General features: G+C 39.9%; 1 protein-coding gene across 7 annotated transcripts in view; it reads left to right on the top strand.

Annotated features, from left to right (window-relative positions):
- Taf1 (TATA-box binding protein associated factor 1) overlaps positions 1 to 17,097 on the top strand; it is a 74,901-nt gene that overhangs the window by 11,466 nt on the left and 46,338 nt on the right. For all 7 annotated transcript variants that reach the window (XM_027431775.2, XM_027431773.2, XM_027431774.2 and 4 more), the window contains exons 8-21: positions 471 to 678; positions 3,784 to 3,960; positions 4,405 to 4,532; positions 4,628 to 4,735; positions 4,831 to 5,004; positions 5,186 to 5,359; positions 5,936 to 6,040; positions 12,058 to 12,258; positions 12,391 to 12,532; positions 12,876 to 13,006; positions 14,121 to 14,201; positions 15,373 to 15,522; positions 15,686 to 15,805; positions 16,704 to 16,879. In XM_027431775.2, the coding sequence (XP_027287576.1) occupies positions 471 to 678; positions 3,784 to 3,960; positions 4,405 to 4,532; positions 4,628 to 4,735; positions 4,831 to 5,004; positions 5,186 to 5,359; positions 5,936 to 6,040; positions 12,058 to 12,258; positions 12,391 to 12,532; positions 12,876 to 13,006; positions 14,121 to 14,201; positions 15,373 to 15,522; positions 15,686 to 15,805; positions 16,704 to 16,879 (2,075 nt within the window). The remainder of the gene's footprint in view (positions 1 to 470; positions 679 to 3,783; positions 3,961 to 4,404; positions 4,533 to 4,627; positions 4,736 to 4,830; positions 5,005 to 5,185; positions 5,360 to 5,935; positions 6,041 to 12,057; positions 12,259 to 12,390; positions 12,533 to 12,875; positions 13,007 to 14,120; positions 14,202 to 15,372; positions 15,523 to 15,685; positions 15,806 to 16,703; positions 16,880 to 17,097) is intronic.

The raw sequence follows: 17,097 nt of genomic DNA, 5'->3' as shown, positions 1-17,097 counted from the left end.
ACATCACTTTTTTTCTGTATTGAAGATTGATCCCAGGGTGTTGCACATGCAGGGCAAGTAATCTTACCACTGAGCTACATTCTCAACCCTTGGATTTTTTGTTTTGTTTTGTGTTTTGTTTTTAGAGACAGGGTTTCTTTGTGAGGTTTGGAGCCTTTCCTGGCACTTGCTTTGTAGACCAGGCTGGCCTTGAACTCAGAGAAATCCACCTGCCTCTGCCTCCCCAGTGCTAGAATTAAAGGTGTGCACCAGCACCAATGCTGGGCCCATCTTTTGCTTTTTGAGACATGGTCCCACTATGTATCCCAGACTCTCAACCCAAAATTGGAATTCTATCTCCCGAGTTCTAGGATTGCAAATATTTGACACTAAGTCTGGCAAAGTGCCACCTGTGATTATAATGAATCATTTAAGATCTGGATTGGGAGCTTTGAACAGTAACTGATTTATTATTCTTTCTACTTGTACAGAAATTAAGGAAATTTGAAGAAAGCAATGGCATTGATCTTCTGGCAGATGAGAACTTCTTAATGGTGACACAACTGCATTGGGAAGATGATATCATCTGGGATGGGGAGGATGTCAAGCACAAAGGAACAAAACCTCAGCGTGCAAGTTTGGCAGGCTGGCTTCCTTCCAGTATGACTAGGAATGCCATGGCATACAATGTTCAGCAAGGTGTGCTTCTATGCCAGCAGTGTGTGGCACACAATTCTTCACCTCAGTCATAAGTAACCCTAGTTATGGTCTTTTAGGCTGTTGAGGGATAATGAAATGCTTTAAATCTAATCCCCTAGGTTTTTTTCATTTTTTGTTTATAAAGGTACTTTATCATTTTATTTTTTTCTCCACTCATGAAAACAGTGTCAAAAAGAAAAATTCTGATATTCTAGAGATTGTCAGTTATTAGCTTTTTGATGTAGTTTGTTTCCTGCATGTATATGGTTGAACTTAATGTTGAGACAAGGTCTTGCTCTATACCTACTCTAATCTGGAACTCACTGTATATCCTGGGCTGTCCTTAAACTCACCATCTTCCTAATTCAAGCTTCCCAAGTACTATTGTTAGAGGTGTTTGTTGCCATGCCTTATTTGAGTTCAGTGTCATACATGTTTTTTGTTCATCTTTTTTTGTTATTTTTTTAGGGGGGGTGTTCGAGACAGGGTTCCTCTGTGGCTTTGGAGGCTGTCCTGGAACTAGCTCTTGTAAACCAGGCTGGTCTCGAACTCACAGAGATCCTCCTGCCTCTGCCTCTCGGCTGCTGGGACTAAAGGTATGGGCAACCACCACCCAGCGTTTGTTATTTTTTTAAGATAGTGTTGCTATGTAGATCATGCTGGCCTTGAACTCACAGAGATCCACCTGACTGTTCCAACTACTGTAGTGGTGGTGTTCTTTTTGGTCTTGCCTATCTTGTATCCCAGGCTAGCCTCAGATTTGCTGCAATCTTCCTGCCTCAATCTCACAAGTGCTGGGATTACATCTCTAAGACATCATTTTGCTTTTTTGTTTTTTGAGACAGTTCTCACTGTGTAGTTCTGGCTGGCCTGAAACTTTATATGTATAGAACAGACTGGCCTACATTTACAGAGATCTGCCTGCCATTGCCTCCCAAGTGCTGGGATTAAATGTGTGTGCTACCATGCCTTATTGATTTTTTAACATATTTTATATGTAAGCTTTCAAAGTTGTTCATATAAATGTTTAAAGACATGGGAAGTAGTCATTATTTATTGAATTTTGAATGCGAAATGGTTGTTAAAACATCCCCATCTTATATCAGAGCTATCATTCAGACTTGAAAGTACCTTTAAACAAGTCCTTGGCAATCTCTAAATTATTCTTGGTGATCGTGATAACCCTTTAACTAACACGGAGGACAGAGGTGCATATTAAAAAGCCACTTTGATTTATTGGATTTTTTTCGACAGGATTTCATGCTATAGCCTTGGCTGACCTACTGCTTGCCTTATATGTAGTCTAGGCTTGCCTTGAACTTGAAGTAATCCTTCTGTCTTAGCCTCTTGAGTACTGTGATTAGAGGTAAATGCCAGGAAACTTTTTAAATAGAAAGAAAACAAGATATGAAACAGCTTATTTGGTATTCCATTTGTAAAAACGAAAAACATAGAACTGTGTAAACAAAATCTGACTAAAAGAAAATATACTAAAACATTTGTAGTGGTTATTTATAGTTTCTTTTTCTTTTTCTTTTTCTGTAAGGTTTTTGAGACAGGGTTTCTCTGTGTAGCCCTGGCTGTCCTGGAATTAGCTCTGTAGACCAGGCTGGCCTCGAACTCACAGAGATGCCTGCTTCTGCCTCCTGAGTGCTAGGATTAAAAGCATGCACCACCACTGCCTGGCTCTTTATTTTCTTTATACCATTCTGTATTATCCACATTTTCTCAATTATCCTGGATTCATTTTACAGTTCAAGCCCTACTCCACCACCCACCATTGATTTTTTTTTTTTTGAGACAGTCTTACTATATATAGCTCAGGCTGTCCTGGAACTCAGTATTCTCAGCCCCTACCTCTTGAGTGCTGGGTTTATACATAAATACCACCACACCCAACTCAAAAATGTCTTAAGATTTTTTTGGCTTTTTTGAGACAGATTTTCTCTTTATAGCCTTGCTATCTTGGAACAAGCTCTGTAGACCAGGCTGGACTTGAGCTCAGAGGTCCACCTGCCTCTGCCCTGTAAATGATGGGATTAAAGGCATGCACCACCACCATCTGGCTAACAACGTCTTAATTTTTAAAATCTTGTGAAAAGCTATTTCTCTTCAGTTGTAGTTAAATACTTTATTAGTTGCATAATTTTTCTTTTACATTTTTGGTTTTGTCGACAAAGTTTTAGAGTGTTGTCCTGGCTGGCCTCCACTTGTCTGTGCCTCTCAAGTGCTGAGATTAAAAGAGTACTACCATACTCAACTCAATTACATAGTAGTTTTGATACAAGGTCTTGATGTGTAGCCAGTCAGGCCGCAAGATCACGATCTTTCAGCCTCCCAAGTGTATAGTATTCTTATTTTATGCATAATGGTCTTAGAAGTTTGTTTTTCTTACTACCAATAATTGCTTTATTTGCTAATATAGTTAAATACAAGTATCACCGTGGTTTTTTTTGTTTGTTTGTTTGTTTGTTTGTTTGTTTTTTTGGTGTGTGTGTGTGTGTGTGTGTGTGTGTATGTAGTTTATTGAGATGGTTTTTCACTGTGTAGTCATAGCTGTCCTGGAATTCACTCTGTAGACCAGACTGGCCCTGAAGTCACAGAAATCCGCCTGCCTCTGCCTCCAGAGTGCTGGGAGTAAAGGCATGTGCCACCACCTCCTGGCTCACAATATTTTTTTTATTTAATTTGTTTATTTTTATTTTATGTGGATTGGTGTTGTGCCTGCAGTTATGTCTGTGTGGGGATGTCAGATTCCCTGGAACTGGAGTTAATGTGGTAAGCTACCATGTGGGGGCTGGAAATTGAGCCTGGGTCCTCTGAAAGAACAGCCAGTGCTCTTAACCACTGAGCCATCTCTCTAGCCCTTCAACATAATTATTTATTTAGACCCTTAGTAAGTTTTAACTGTTATAAACAATATTGCAGTGAACATTTTGTCAGCAATGGTTTCTGTCAAAGTGAGATATACATGATATCTAGTAGGTTCCTTTGGAATACCTGTATGAGTACTTGATAATTGTTCTTTTTCTGTTTGCTAGAATCATAACTGAAAGGAGAATTAATGTTTTGTTTGTTACTGTTTTCTCCTCTTGTTTTGGCCAGGTTTTACAGCCACACTAGATGATGATAAACCTTGGTATTCCATTTTTCCCATTGATAATGAAGATCTGGTATATGGACGTTGGGAGGACAATATCATTTGGGATGCTCAGGCCATGCCCCGGATTTTGGAGCCTCCTGTTTTGACACTTGATCCTAATGATGAGAACTTGATTTTGGGTATGTTGATGGGAGAAGCCAGTGTTCTTTATCTTTGACATCTTAGAATTAATGTAGAAGGGCAAAAGGAAATCCAAAAGGTTAGAGAGTGTGAAAACTAGAAACTTTTTTGTTAATTAAATTTATTCATATATTTTACATCCCAATTGCAGTTTCCCTTCTTCCTTTCCTTCCTTTCCAAAGTTCCAGGACAGGCTCCAAAGCTATACAGAGAAGCCCTATCGAGAAAAACAAAAACAAAATACAAAAGTTGGTCAAGAGGGCTGGAGATGTAGTTCAGTGGCAGAATCTTTGCCTAGCTTGTGTAAGACATTAGCTTCAATCTTTAGTACTGCATAGAGGGGTGGGGAAGAAGGTGGGAGGAAGTTGAGGAGAAAGAAGAGGAAAGAAAGAAAATGAGCATTTAGGTATAGCAATTTCAAAGTTTTCTGGTTGCATCCTCAGAGATCCCTGATGAAAAGGAAGAAGCTACTTCTAATTCCCCTTCCAAGGAGAATAAGAAGGAATCATCTCTGAAGAAGAGTCGAATTCTCTTAGGAAAAACAGGAGTCATCAAGGAAGAACCACAGCAGGTTTGTGAAAAGAAAAGAACTTATTAGTATTTAGAAGACCAATGAAAGGGGAAAGGTAGGGTTGTCTGACCAAAGCTTATTTGATCTACCATTAGAACATGTCTCAGCCAGAAGTGAAAGATCCATGGAATCTCTCCAATGATGAATATTATTATCCCAAGCAACAGGGTCTTCGAGGTACTTTTGGAGGGAATATTATCCAGGTACAAATAGCTGCTTTGTTTTGATGGAGGATATGGGTAAATCTTGCCTAGGAAGGAGTTAGTGTTTACTTCTAACTCTTCTATTTCCTGTTTAGCATTCAATTCCAGCAGTAGAATTACGGCAACCCTTCTTTCCCACCCACATGGGACCTATCAAACTCAGGCAGTTCCATCGACCACCTCTAAAAAAGTACTCCTTTGGAGCACTATCTCAGCCAGGTCCACACTCAGTCCAGCCTCTGCTGAAGCACATCAAAAAGAAGGCAAAGGTATAATTGAATCCTGCTTAGTAAAATGTTCTGTAAGATATTTGGGGTACAAATTGGAAGCGTATTCTGGATATTAGATTATATTAATAGAATTATTTTCTCAGTTGTTATAAAATTTTATTTTGGTTATTCAGAAAGGTAGTCTTAAAAGGTATATATGAGTATGCTTTATTCTGGACAGATGAGAGAACAGGAGAGGCAAGCCTCAGGTGGTGGAGAGATGTTTTTTATGCGCACGCCTCAGGACCTCACAGGCAAAGATGGAGACCTTATTCTTGCAGAATACAGTGAGGAAAATGGACCATTAATGATGCAAGTTGGCATGGCAACCAAGATAAAAAACTACTATAAGCGGGTGAGTCTGTGCTCAAAGAAATGTGCATGTCTTGTGTGTGTGTGTGCATGTGTGTGTGTGTGCGCGCGCGCGCGTGCGTGTGCGTGTGTGTGTGTGCGCGTGCGCGTGCGTGTGTGTGTGTGTGTGTGTGTGTGTGCGCGCGCGCGTGCGCATGCGCGCACGCGGGCGGCTAAAAACCCTCATTTAATTTTATGTGTATTGAGTGTTTCATTGCATGTATGTATGTGTGTGCACTACATGTGTGCCTGGTTTCTGGGGGGGACCAGAAGAGTGTGACGGATCCTCTGGAACTGGAAGTTTAGATGAATGTAAGCCACCCTGTGGGTGCTGAGAACCAAACCTGGGTCCTCTGTAAGAGCAACTCTTAACAATGAAGCCATCTCTCCAGTCCCTGAAATGTTATCAATATAACTTTAATTATGTTGTGATAATCTATGAGCATGTATTTTGACATATACATTTCTTGGGAGAAAGGAGTGATGTCTCTGGTTAATAGCAAATGCTGTGCTTTTGAAAGATTACATGTGCATTTATTGGTTTTATTTTGTGAGTCTGAGTTTGCTGTGTTTCTCCTAGAAACCTGGAAAAGACCCTGGAGCCCCAGATTGCAAATATGGAGAAACTGTTTATTGCCATACATCTCCTTTCCTGGGCTCTCTCCATCCTGGCCAGTTACTACAGGTGAAGAATTCTTTCCTGTATTTATTCTCTCCTAAGGAAATTGACAGATGAGGAGCAAGTTTGCCCAGAAAGAAACAATTTTGGTTGATTGAGGTACTGTTCATGTATAGATATAAGGTAGTATAATCCACTGGGTGTGATGTTGGGTGTGGTGGTGTACACCATTAATCTCAGCACTTGGGAAACAGCATTTGAGACCAGCTGGTCTACATATTGAGTTTTAGGTCAGCCAGGGCTATGTAGAAAGACCCTATTTCAAAAAAGAAGGAGTCTGGAGAGATGGCTCAGCATCTAAGAACACTGGCTGCTTTTCCAGAGGACTGAGTTTGATTCCCCAACAACTATATGGCAGCTCTAAAACATCTGTAACTCTACTTCCAGATCATCTAAACTGTTTTCTAACCTCCTTGGGCATTTTATCTATGTGATGCACAAACATAGATGAAGGCAAAACACTCATGCACATTTTAAAAAAGAAAAGATTAATCTACTGGACATGGAGGACAGGAGGATCAGGATCTTGCTCAAGGTCATCCTTGGCTATGTTGCAAGTTTGAAGACAGTCTGGTAAAACAGTAAAACAAAAAGATTAGATTAGTATAATTTAAAATTTAATACAAACTCTTTTTTTTTCTTAAAAAATAATTCTGTTAATTTTTAGATTTTTTAGGCTGAATATAGAATAGTGAGGTATTTTTATTGTTTGATTTATGTGTATGTGTGTGTGTGTGTGTGTGTTTTGACCTATAATTTTACTTTATAGAACAGACTGACCTAAAACTTACTGTGTAGCCTAGACTGGCCTCAAACTTAGACTTATGAGTGCTTGATTGAAAATATAAACTACTATAAATCAGCTTTTTGAAAATACACACTGGCCAGTGGTGGTAGTAGTGATGCACACATTTAATCCGAACATAAGGGAGGCAAAGGTAGGTGGATTTCTGTGAGTTTGCCTGGTCCACATAGTGAGTTCTAGGACAGCTAGAACTACATATTGATACCAGACCTCAAAAAAAAATGAAAGAAAGAAAACAATATAAAAATACACCCTGGTAACTGGGTGGGGGTAGTACCTGCTTGCAATCCCAGTACTAGGAAGGCACAGGCAGAAGAGTCTCAAGTTTGAGGCTAGCTTGGACTGTAGAGCAATACCTTGTCTTAAAAATGAAAAAAGCAAAAACAAAACACTGGAAAGTCTACTTAGAATTAATGTAGGCTATGAATATTTTAAATTTTTATATGAAATTAGTATGTTTGAGGGATTAGAAACGTAAGTTCAAGGAGCCGGGCGGTGGTGGTGCACACCTTTCATCCCAGCACTCAGGAGGCAGAGGCAGGTGAATTTCTGTAAGTTCGAGACTAGCCTGGTCTAAAAGAGCTAGTTCCAGGACAGCCTCCAAAGCCACAGAGAAAGCCCTGTCTCGAAAAATGAAAAAAAGAAAAAAGAAAAAAGAAATGTAAGTTCGGTAGTGGAGTGCTTACCTAGCGTGTTAAAGGCCCTGGCTTTGTGTCTAGTGCTGCAAAAAAGTAGTACATTTTGATGATAATTGGTTGTGGCCATTGTGAATAATGAACCATACTTGAATGTTATAGTCTTGCCAGAGTGAGGTGCTGCTTTTTGTGCTTTCTTCTGAAATTTGTGGTGAGGTCCTCTAGCAGTAGCTTTTAAAAGGAATTATGGAGATTCACAAATGATGTGGGATAATCTCCAGAATTGCCCACCTTTTATTCCTCCCATTTCATTTTCAAGGTAATCTTTTCCTTTTTTCTCTTTCTTTTTTAGACAGATAATTAAACTCTTTAGTCTAGAGGTGGCCTGGAACTTGGTATATAGACAGGTTTGATCTTGAACTTGTAGCAACCTTCCTGTTTTATCTCCCAAGTGCTAGGATTACAGGTGTGTGACACAGTGTCCATAGCAACGTTTTTGTTGTTGTTGTTTTGTTTGTTTTCTGAGACAGGGTTTCTCTGTATTGCTTTGGAGCCTGTCCTGGAACTTGCTCTGTAGACCAGGCTGGTCTCAACTCAGAGTTCTTCCTGCCTCTGCTTCCCAAGCATTGGGATTAAAGGAGTGTGCTGGGGCGGGAGAGATGGTTCAGAGAGGTTAAGAGCACTGACTGCTCTTCCGTAGGTCCTGAGTTCAATTCCCAGCAACCACATGGTGGCTCACAACCATCTGTTATGAGACCTGATGCACTCTTCTGGTGTGCAGATATACATGGAAGCAGAATGTTGTATACGTAATAAATAAATAAAATCTTAAAAAAAAGGAGTATGCCACCACTGCCCGACTTCCACAGCAGTCTTAAATGTTCCTTTATTCTTGTATCTTATTTATTTGTTTCACTGTCACTATTGCTAGCTTTTCTGCACCTGGAAAGTTCTTTTTTTGTAAAAAAAAAAAAATTCATTTCCTTCTAGGTTTGTAGTGCTGGAGGATTAAAACCAGGGCCTTGTGTATGCAAAGCACTTGATCTAGTACTGAGTCACACACTTAGTTAGCCCTTCTCACCAGATTCTGATTATTGTTGACTTTTATGTTCTTGTAATTTTCTTTAAGGTTTCTTGTTGGTGGTTTTTAACCAATCCATCTTCTTTTGTGACTACTTTTCATAGTTTCTTTTCTTTTACACTGTGTGTTCGGTAGGTTGAAGGACAATCGCAGGAGTCAATTCTTGTTCTACCATTTGGGTCTTGGGGATTGAACTCGGGTTTAAGTTTGGTGGCTAGCATTCTTACCTGCCAAGACATCTCAGTGGCTCTGACTTTTGTTTCCCTTTGAGATGGGAGTCTTATGTAGCAAGGCTGACCTTGAACTCCAGTTCTATCACTTCCCAAGTGCTGTAATTATAGGTGTGTATTAACACCATGCCCAACTTTTTGTAGTGCATGTTTTGTTCGTGTGTGTGATCACATGAGTGTGTGGGTGCATGTGCATGCAGAGGTCAGAGTAGGATATTTCACTTTTGTGGTTCTTAAATCAGAATATCATACGAGTGGTCCTGATAGTCTTTGAGGGACTCTCAAACTTCTTTCTAAAACTTCATAAGCCATGTTTCCATCATCTGCACTGTTCTCAGCATTATCTTAGAAGTTTCCATAGAACAGATGATTAAACTCTGAGCACTCAATGGCTTTTCCAGTCCAACATTCCAAACTCCTTTTAAAATCCTCCAAAAAACACATAGTTATGTCACAGCAATATCCATGATCCTGGTCCCAATTTCTGTCTGAGGATTTCTATTGCTGTGATAAAGCACCATGACACACTAGTATTTACATGGGGAAAAGAAAGAATTGACTCATGCAAATTATCCACTTCTATATGTACTTCATAACACACATGTGCCCACATATGTACATACACACATACTAAATAAATGAAAAATGTAATTAAAAATTTTAAAGATAATTTACTATCTCTATAATTCTATCTATAGTGAATGTTAAGAATTTAATTTCTCAACTGGGTGGTGGTGGCACATATCTTTAATCCGAGCACATAGAAGACAGAGGCAGGCAGTTGTCTGAATTCGAGACCAGCTTGGTGTATGGAATGGTTTCCTGGACAGCCAAGCTACAGAGAAACCCTGTCTCTAATCCTTGCCCCCCAAAAAAGAATTTAATTTCTCCACCAATGTGATGATAGTACTTCCTTTCCATGTTCATTAGTAGGATTTCTCTATCTCTCTCTTTTTGGTTTTTCAAGACAGGATTTCACTGCATAGCCCTGGCTGTCCTGGAACTCACTTTGTAGACCAGGCTGGCCTGGAACTCGGAGATTCTCCTGCCTTTGCCTCCTGAGTGCTGGGATTAAAAGAATGTGCCGCTACCACCTTGCGTCAGATTTTTTTTTTAAATGATTTATTTGTGTGTGTGTGTGTGTGTGTGTGTGTGTGTGTGTGTGCGCGTGTGTGTGTGCGCGCACATTATTGCTATGTCTGTGTGAGGGTGTCAACCCTGGAACTGGAATTACAGACAGTTTTGAGTTATCATGTGGGTGCTGGGAATTGAGCTCAGTTGCTCTGGAAGAGCAGCAAGTGGTCTTAAGCACTGAGCCATCTCCAACCCCCATTATTAGAATTTTTTTTTCTTTTGGTTTTTCGAGACAAGGTTTCTCTATGGCTTTGGAGCCTGTACTGGAACTAGCTCTTGTAAACCAGGCTGGTCTCGAACTCACAGGGATCCGCCTGCCTCTGCTTCCCGAGTACTGGGACTAAAGGTGTGTGCCACCACCGCCCGGCTCATTATTAGGATTTTTAAATATTTTTGTCTGCACACCTGTGAGTTTACCTGTGGAGGCAGAAGGGGGGCATGTCTGATTACTTGTATCTAAAGTTATAGGTGTTTCTTAGCTGACAGATATGGGTGCTAAAATTAGAACTCCAGGTCTTATGATAGAGTAGCAAGTGCCTTTAACTGCTTAGCCCTCTCTCCAGCTCATTTAGGATACTTTTCTTTAGATTCAGAGCTTAAGATAGTTGATCCCTGTCTGGCTTCTCCTTCTATCTCAAATATTTCTGTCCAACTGCTGTTCTGGTTTTGTTCATTCTGTCCTCTTAACATATTTGCTTCATTGTTTTTTGTTTTATTTTTAATTAATTAACTGATGTATTATACAATATTCTGAAGCCAGGCATGATGGTAGGTAGCATGCCTGTCATCCTAGTACTTAAAAGTCTTAAGTAATTCAGAATTGTCTTGTTTTTGAGACCTCCCTGGTCTTCTGAGACCTCATACCCTTAAATTGTTTTGTCCTCACCTCTTGTGTATGAGACTAGGGTAGGAGTATATTACTGTATTAATTTATAAAGCTCTTCATAACAGTCCTATGAAGTACAGGTATTTTAAGTATCCTGCATTTTGTAGCTAAGGAAACTTAAGTTTAGAAACTTTGACTTGTGTAACGTCATACAGTGACTGGCAAAGGCTATTTCTTCTGAATCTAAACCATATACCATTTAGTTTCTTTGAGTCAAGCATGTCTCTCTCATATAGCCTGTGTTGCCTTCAAATTTGCTATGTAGCCAAGGATGGCCTTGAACTCCTGATCCTTTTGCCTCTACTTTCCAAGTGCTGAGATTAAAGGTATGTGTTAGAGCACCTTTTCCTCAAATACCGTTATTTAATTAGTTTGTGTGTTTATGTGGGGATTATATACATGAGTGTAAGTGAGAGCCAGAGGTCAATATTGATTGTCTTTCTCTATTACTCACTACCTTATTTTTTGAGATAGCATCTCTCATAGATCCTGAGTTTACAGTTTTGCCTAGACTGGTTGGCTATTAGGCCTCTAGGATCTTATCTCCACTGTCCCTCTCCCTGTCATCACTGGGATTACAGACATATGCTCAGCTTTTTATGTGAGTGCTTGGGATCCAAACTCAGGTTCTCTATGCAGTCAAGGCTGATTTTTAATTCCTAATCTTCCTGCTTTTCCTAACAAAGGCTGGGACTAAAGGAATATGCCTTAGTCTGACTCAATATTTTTTTGAGAGTCAATCTCATGCCGTACCTCAGGTTGGTGTTCAACTTTCCTTTATCTTCTGCTTCAGCCTTCTGAATGCTAATATTATAAGCATTCACTGACATTCCTGGCTCTATTTTTACAGTTTTTATTTCTTTTTGTCTGTTAAGTTCTAAAAGGCAGTGGGTAAAAATATAATCTTAGCCAGGCAGTGGTGGCACATGCCTTTAATCCCAGCACTCAGGAGACAGAGGCAGGTGGATCTTTTGAGTTGGAGGCTAGCTAGCCTGGTCTACAGAGTGAGTTCTGAGACAGCTAAGGCTACACAGAAACCCTGTCTCAAAAACCAAAATAATAGTAATAATCTTGTTTGATATTCCATATCATTTGCTTTTTTATTGTATAGATTTTAGATCTAATGAATATAGATGGTAGTAAGTTTTATTTTCCTTTTTCAATAGTTGACTGAATTTTCTAGGGTTTCTTTGTAAATAACTTTTGTGATTTACTTTTTCTTTTCTTTTTGTGTGTGGCTTATTTTCATTAGGCATTTGAGAACAATCTTTTTCGTGCTCCAATTTATCTTCATAAGATGCCAGAGAGTGACTTCTTGATCATTCGAACAAGGCAGGGTTACTTTATTCGAGAATTAGTGGACATTTTTGTGGTGGGACAACAGTGTCCTTTGTTTGAAGTTCCTGGTCCTAACTCCAAAAGAGCCAATACACACATCCGAGACTTTCTGCAGGTAAGGTGGGAGTTGGGCTAAGATGCACATGCTAATAGAAAAATGAAAACATATCTGAGCTTAGTTGGGGAAGGGACCCTGGTGAGGACTTTTATTCTTTATCTAATAAAATATATTTGATTTATTGGACAGGTTTTTATTTACCGCCTCTTTTGGAAGAGTAAAGATAGGCCACGGCGGATCCGGATGGAAGATATAAAGAAAGCCTTTCCTTCACATTCAGAAAGCAGCATCCGGAAGAGACTAAAGCTCTGTGCTGACTTCAAACGTACAGGTCATCACTGTGACTACTTGTCTTCTCTGTGATACTCTCATAATCCCAAAGTATTCTGACTTTCAGTTAAAAGCAATCATAGCTAACAGAATAAAAATTAATGGCTGTCAAAAGGGAAAGGTACCAAATCTTGTAACTAGAGGCTTTGATTGCTTTTTTGATAATTGGTTACTAGGAGAGTTCCATGTGAGTATTTGCATGTCTTACATAAAATGTAAGAAACCTGGCAGCAGGGGTTTTGTTGACTAATCATATCTAGGCATTGCTTGGTTCAGTGTCAGTTTGCTAAACTGTTACTTTGGGGTCTTTAGAATTCAGAACAGTTTCTCCTTATCTTTTCCAGGGATGGATTCAAACTGGTGGGTGCTGAAGTCTGATTTTCGTTTACCAACGGAAGAGGAGATCAGAGCTATGGTATCACCAGAACAGTGCTGTGCTTATTATAGCATGATAGCTGCAGAGCAGAGACTAAAGGTGAGCCTCTTCTTCTTAGGAACTGCTTATGTCTATATTTCTTTTCAGAGAGAAGAGAATACTCTAGAGATGATAGTTACAGGATTCTTATCAGTTATTCAACAATTTAAACTGAGGAACTTTCTGTGTATGGATTCTAGGGAAAGCTATAGTGTAGCTAAATGTCAATGTGAGGCTCAGTGAGGGACTTAAATCCTGTTGACTTGCTTTAAAAATGATAGATCATTCATTTGGGTGGTGACTATTTTGTAAAATAGTTAAGAGCACTGGGTGCTCTTCCAGAGAATCCAGGTTCAATTCCCAGCACCCACGTGGCATCTTATAACTGCTGTATCTCCATCTCCAAAGGATCCAATACCCTCATACAGATATATATGCAGGCAAAACACCAATTCACATAAAATAAAGGATTTTAAAAAATCATTCTAAAAAAAAACATTGTGTGAACACAGGGCCTTGCACATGCTAGGCAAGCATTCTGCCACTTGAACTACATTCCTAGTGCAACAAATTTCTTAGAATTTGGCATATCTTCTAGTAGTTCAAGAATGCATAACAGGGGCTGGAGAGATGGCTCAGTGGTTAAGAGCACTGGCTGCTCTTCCAGAGGACCTGAGTTCAATTCCCAGCACCCACATGGCAGCTCACAACTGTCTGTAATCCATCTCCAAGTGATTTGATACCCTTATATAGGCATAAAATGCAGGCAAAACCCCAATGCTCATAAAATAATTGTTTAATTAAAAATGTACAACAGTAATACATGCATTGTAAACTATAGATACACTGATATAGTTTCTACACGGACATGGTTTGTTATTTTGTATTTGATATTTGGTAAAACTGTGTTTTCCGGGGGCTAGAGAGATGGCTCAGTGGTTAAGAGCAGTGGCTGTTCTTCCAGAGGACCTGGGTTCTATTCCCAGCACCCATATGGCAGCTCATACCTGTCTATAACTCCAGTTCCAGGGGATCTGGTATCCTTACACCAATGCACATAAAATAAAAGTTAAATATTTTTTTTAAAAAAAAAAACTCTGTGTTCCAAAAGAAAAAAAGCCCTGTGTTTATCAGTTGACTTTATTTATACATAGAGTTGTCTGTCCTCTTTCAGGATGCTGGCTATGGAGAGAAGTCCTTTTTTGCTCCCGAGGAAGAAAATGAAGAAGATTTCCAGATGAAGATTGATGATGAAGTAAGGCTTTACTGACCTTTTTTTTTTTTTTTTTTTTTGAGACAGAATCTTGCTCTGTAACTCAGTCTGGACTGGAAACTTTAAGTCTCTTACCCATCTCCCAACAGTACAGACACATACCACCATGCCCAGCAACACTTGTACTTTTTTATCTTTGTGTGTGTGTGTATACATAAGTAAGTGAGAATAGGTGGCTGTGGAGAACCAGAGACATTGGGTCTCTTTAGGTGGAATTACAGATGCTTGTTTGTAAGCTACATGACATGGCCATTGTGAACTGAACCCAGGTCCTCTGAAAGAGCAGCAAACCACTTCTTTCTTTTCTTTCTGTCCTTTTTTTGGGGGGGGGGCGGGGACAGGATCTATGTTGTCCTGGAATTCACTGTGTAGACCAGACTGGCTGGTGTGTGTGTGTGTGTGTGTGTGTGTGTTTATGCACAGAGTACGGAAGAGAAATCACATCCCTCAGAGCAGGAGTTACAGGCATTTGGCTTGGGCTTGTTATATGAGTGCTTGGATACACATTCCAGTCCTTAAGATTGTATATCAAATGCTTTTAGTCACTGAACCATCATCTTTCTGGCCCACATACTCATTTTTCATCAGTGCTTTTATTATCTCTTTTAAGAAGGTTTTTGGCTGGTGAGATGGCACACATCTGTAATGCTATCACTTTGAAAGCAGGAGGATCAGATATTCAAGATTATGTTCTATCCAGGCTTTGGTAGTGAATGCCTTACATCCCACTACTTGGGAGGCAGAAGCAGGCTGATTTTGAGGCCAGCCTGGTCTACAGAAGGATTTCCAGGACAGGCTCCAAAGCTATACAGAGAAACGCTCTCTTTAAAAATCCCCCCCCAAAAAGGCTATGCTCTAATACATAGGTAGTTCCAGGCCAACCTGGACTAGATACCCTACTGCAAAAAAAATCAGAATAAGAAAGCCATTTGAAGAATCGACCAATAAAATCGAGTTGTCCTTCTAACTATGAGCATCATGAATGTGGGTACAACACTACCTACTGAAATCTTAGGGATAATGTACTGAAGAACTGATAAACATCATATTTCTTATCCTGATTGCACTCTGAATCTCTTAATTCTGTGATTTAAGTATCATAAAGAAATCTGAGCATTGGATAGGTGCTATATTTACCTTCATATTATCTTAGGTTCGCACTGCTCCTTGGAATACTACAAGAGCTTTCATTGCTGCCATGAAAGGCAAATGTCTCCTGGAGGTGACTGGAGTAGCAGATCCCACAGGCTGTGGTGAAGGATTCTCCTATGTGAAGATTCCCAACAAACCAACACAGCAAAAGGTGAGTCTTTGGATTTCTAGAAATCAAAAGAGGAAGGAATGCGGTTTGAGCAGTAGAGATAAATAAGGTAGAAGACATGAAAATGGTTCATTTGCCAGAATGGCATAGATGCTTACTGTTAGAAGTTCAGCTTCAGATTCTCAATTGTTTTTGTTCAAAACAGGATGATAAGGAGCCTCAGCCAGTGAAGAAGACAGTAACAGGAACAGATGCAGACCTTCGTCGCCTGTCTCTGAAAAATGCCAAGCAACTTCTTCGTAAATTTGGTGTGCCTGAGGAAGAGGTGGGTGTAGAAGAGGAAAACTCTGAGTAAGAGGCTTTTTATACAGATAGAAAGGTAGGAAAGAACTACTTGGGGTTTTAAATGTGATGTAGATCACAATAGCTCCTAAATACTTTGCCAAAACTTCTTTTAGGCTTTCTTTTCTTGTCTCTCTCTCGCTCTTTCTTTCCTTTCTTTCTTTCTTTCTTTCTTTCTTTCTTTCTTTCTTTCTTTCTTTCTTTCTTTCTTTCTTTTTTGGCTTTTCAAACAGGGTTTCTCTGTGTAGCTTTGGAGCCTATTCTGGCACTTGCTCTGGAGACCAGGCTGGCCTCAAACTCAGAGAGATGCGCTTGCCTCTGCCTCCCAAGTGCTGGGATTAAAGGCATATGCCACTAACGCCCAGCGCTCTTTTCTTTTTGGTTTTTTGAGACAGGGTTTCTCTGTATTGCTTTGGAGAACCTGTCCTGGAACTTGCTCTGTAGACCAGGCTGGTTTGTTTTGTTTTGTTTTGTGTTTTGAGACAGGGTTTCTCTGTATTGATTTGGAACCTGTCTTGAAACTCACTCTGTAGACCAGGCTGGCCTTGAAGTCACAGAGATCCACCTGCCTCTGCCTCCCGAGTGCAGAGATTAAAGGCCTGTGCCACCAACACCCGGCTTCTTGTCTATTTCCTTTTTTCTTTTCTTTCTTTTTTTTTCTTTTTTGAGACAGGGTTTCTCTGTGTAGCTTGTCCTGGAATTTGCTTTGTAGACCAGGCTGGCCTCGAGCTCAGAGATTTGCCTGCCTCTGCTTCCTGAGTGCTGGAATTAAAGGTGTATGCTACCACCACCGGGTTTGTCTGTTTCTATTAATGACCCTGCTTTGTCCTTTTAGATTCCTAACCGAGTTACATATATGTAGTTCTGTGTTTCTTTCATAGATTAAAAAGTTGTCCCGCTGGGAAGTTATTGATGTGGTACGCACAATGTCAACAGAACAGGCTCGCTCTGGAGAGGGGCCCATGAGTAAATTTGCCCGTGGGTCAAGATTTTCTGTGGCTGAGCATCAAGAGCGTTACAAAGAGGAATGTCAGCGTATCTTTGACCTACAGAACAAGTATGTTAATTCAGTACTGTAGAAAGTTTAAGTTGGAAAGGGAAGGTTTCCTGGACCTATTTTTTTTTGAACTAATGGCTTTGTGCATGCAAGACATGTGCTTTAATCACTAAACTGTGTCTCCAGATCCCAGATACTATTTTTCTATTTTGGAACGAAGTCTTATTATGTAGCCCTGCTGATCTGGGACTTGCTGTGTAGGATAGGTTGGCCTTGAA

Source organism: Cricetulus griseus, chromosome X (genome assembly GCF_003668045.3).
Source record: "Cricetulus griseus strain 17A/GY chromosome X, alternate assembly CriGri-PICRH-1.0, whole genome shotgun sequence".
Taxonomy (NCBI): Eukaryota; Metazoa; Chordata; class Mammalia; order Rodentia; family Cricetidae; genus Cricetulus; species Cricetulus griseus.
Note: the sequence above shows the minus strand (reverse complement) of the source record. Positions and strands in the feature narration are given on the sequence as shown.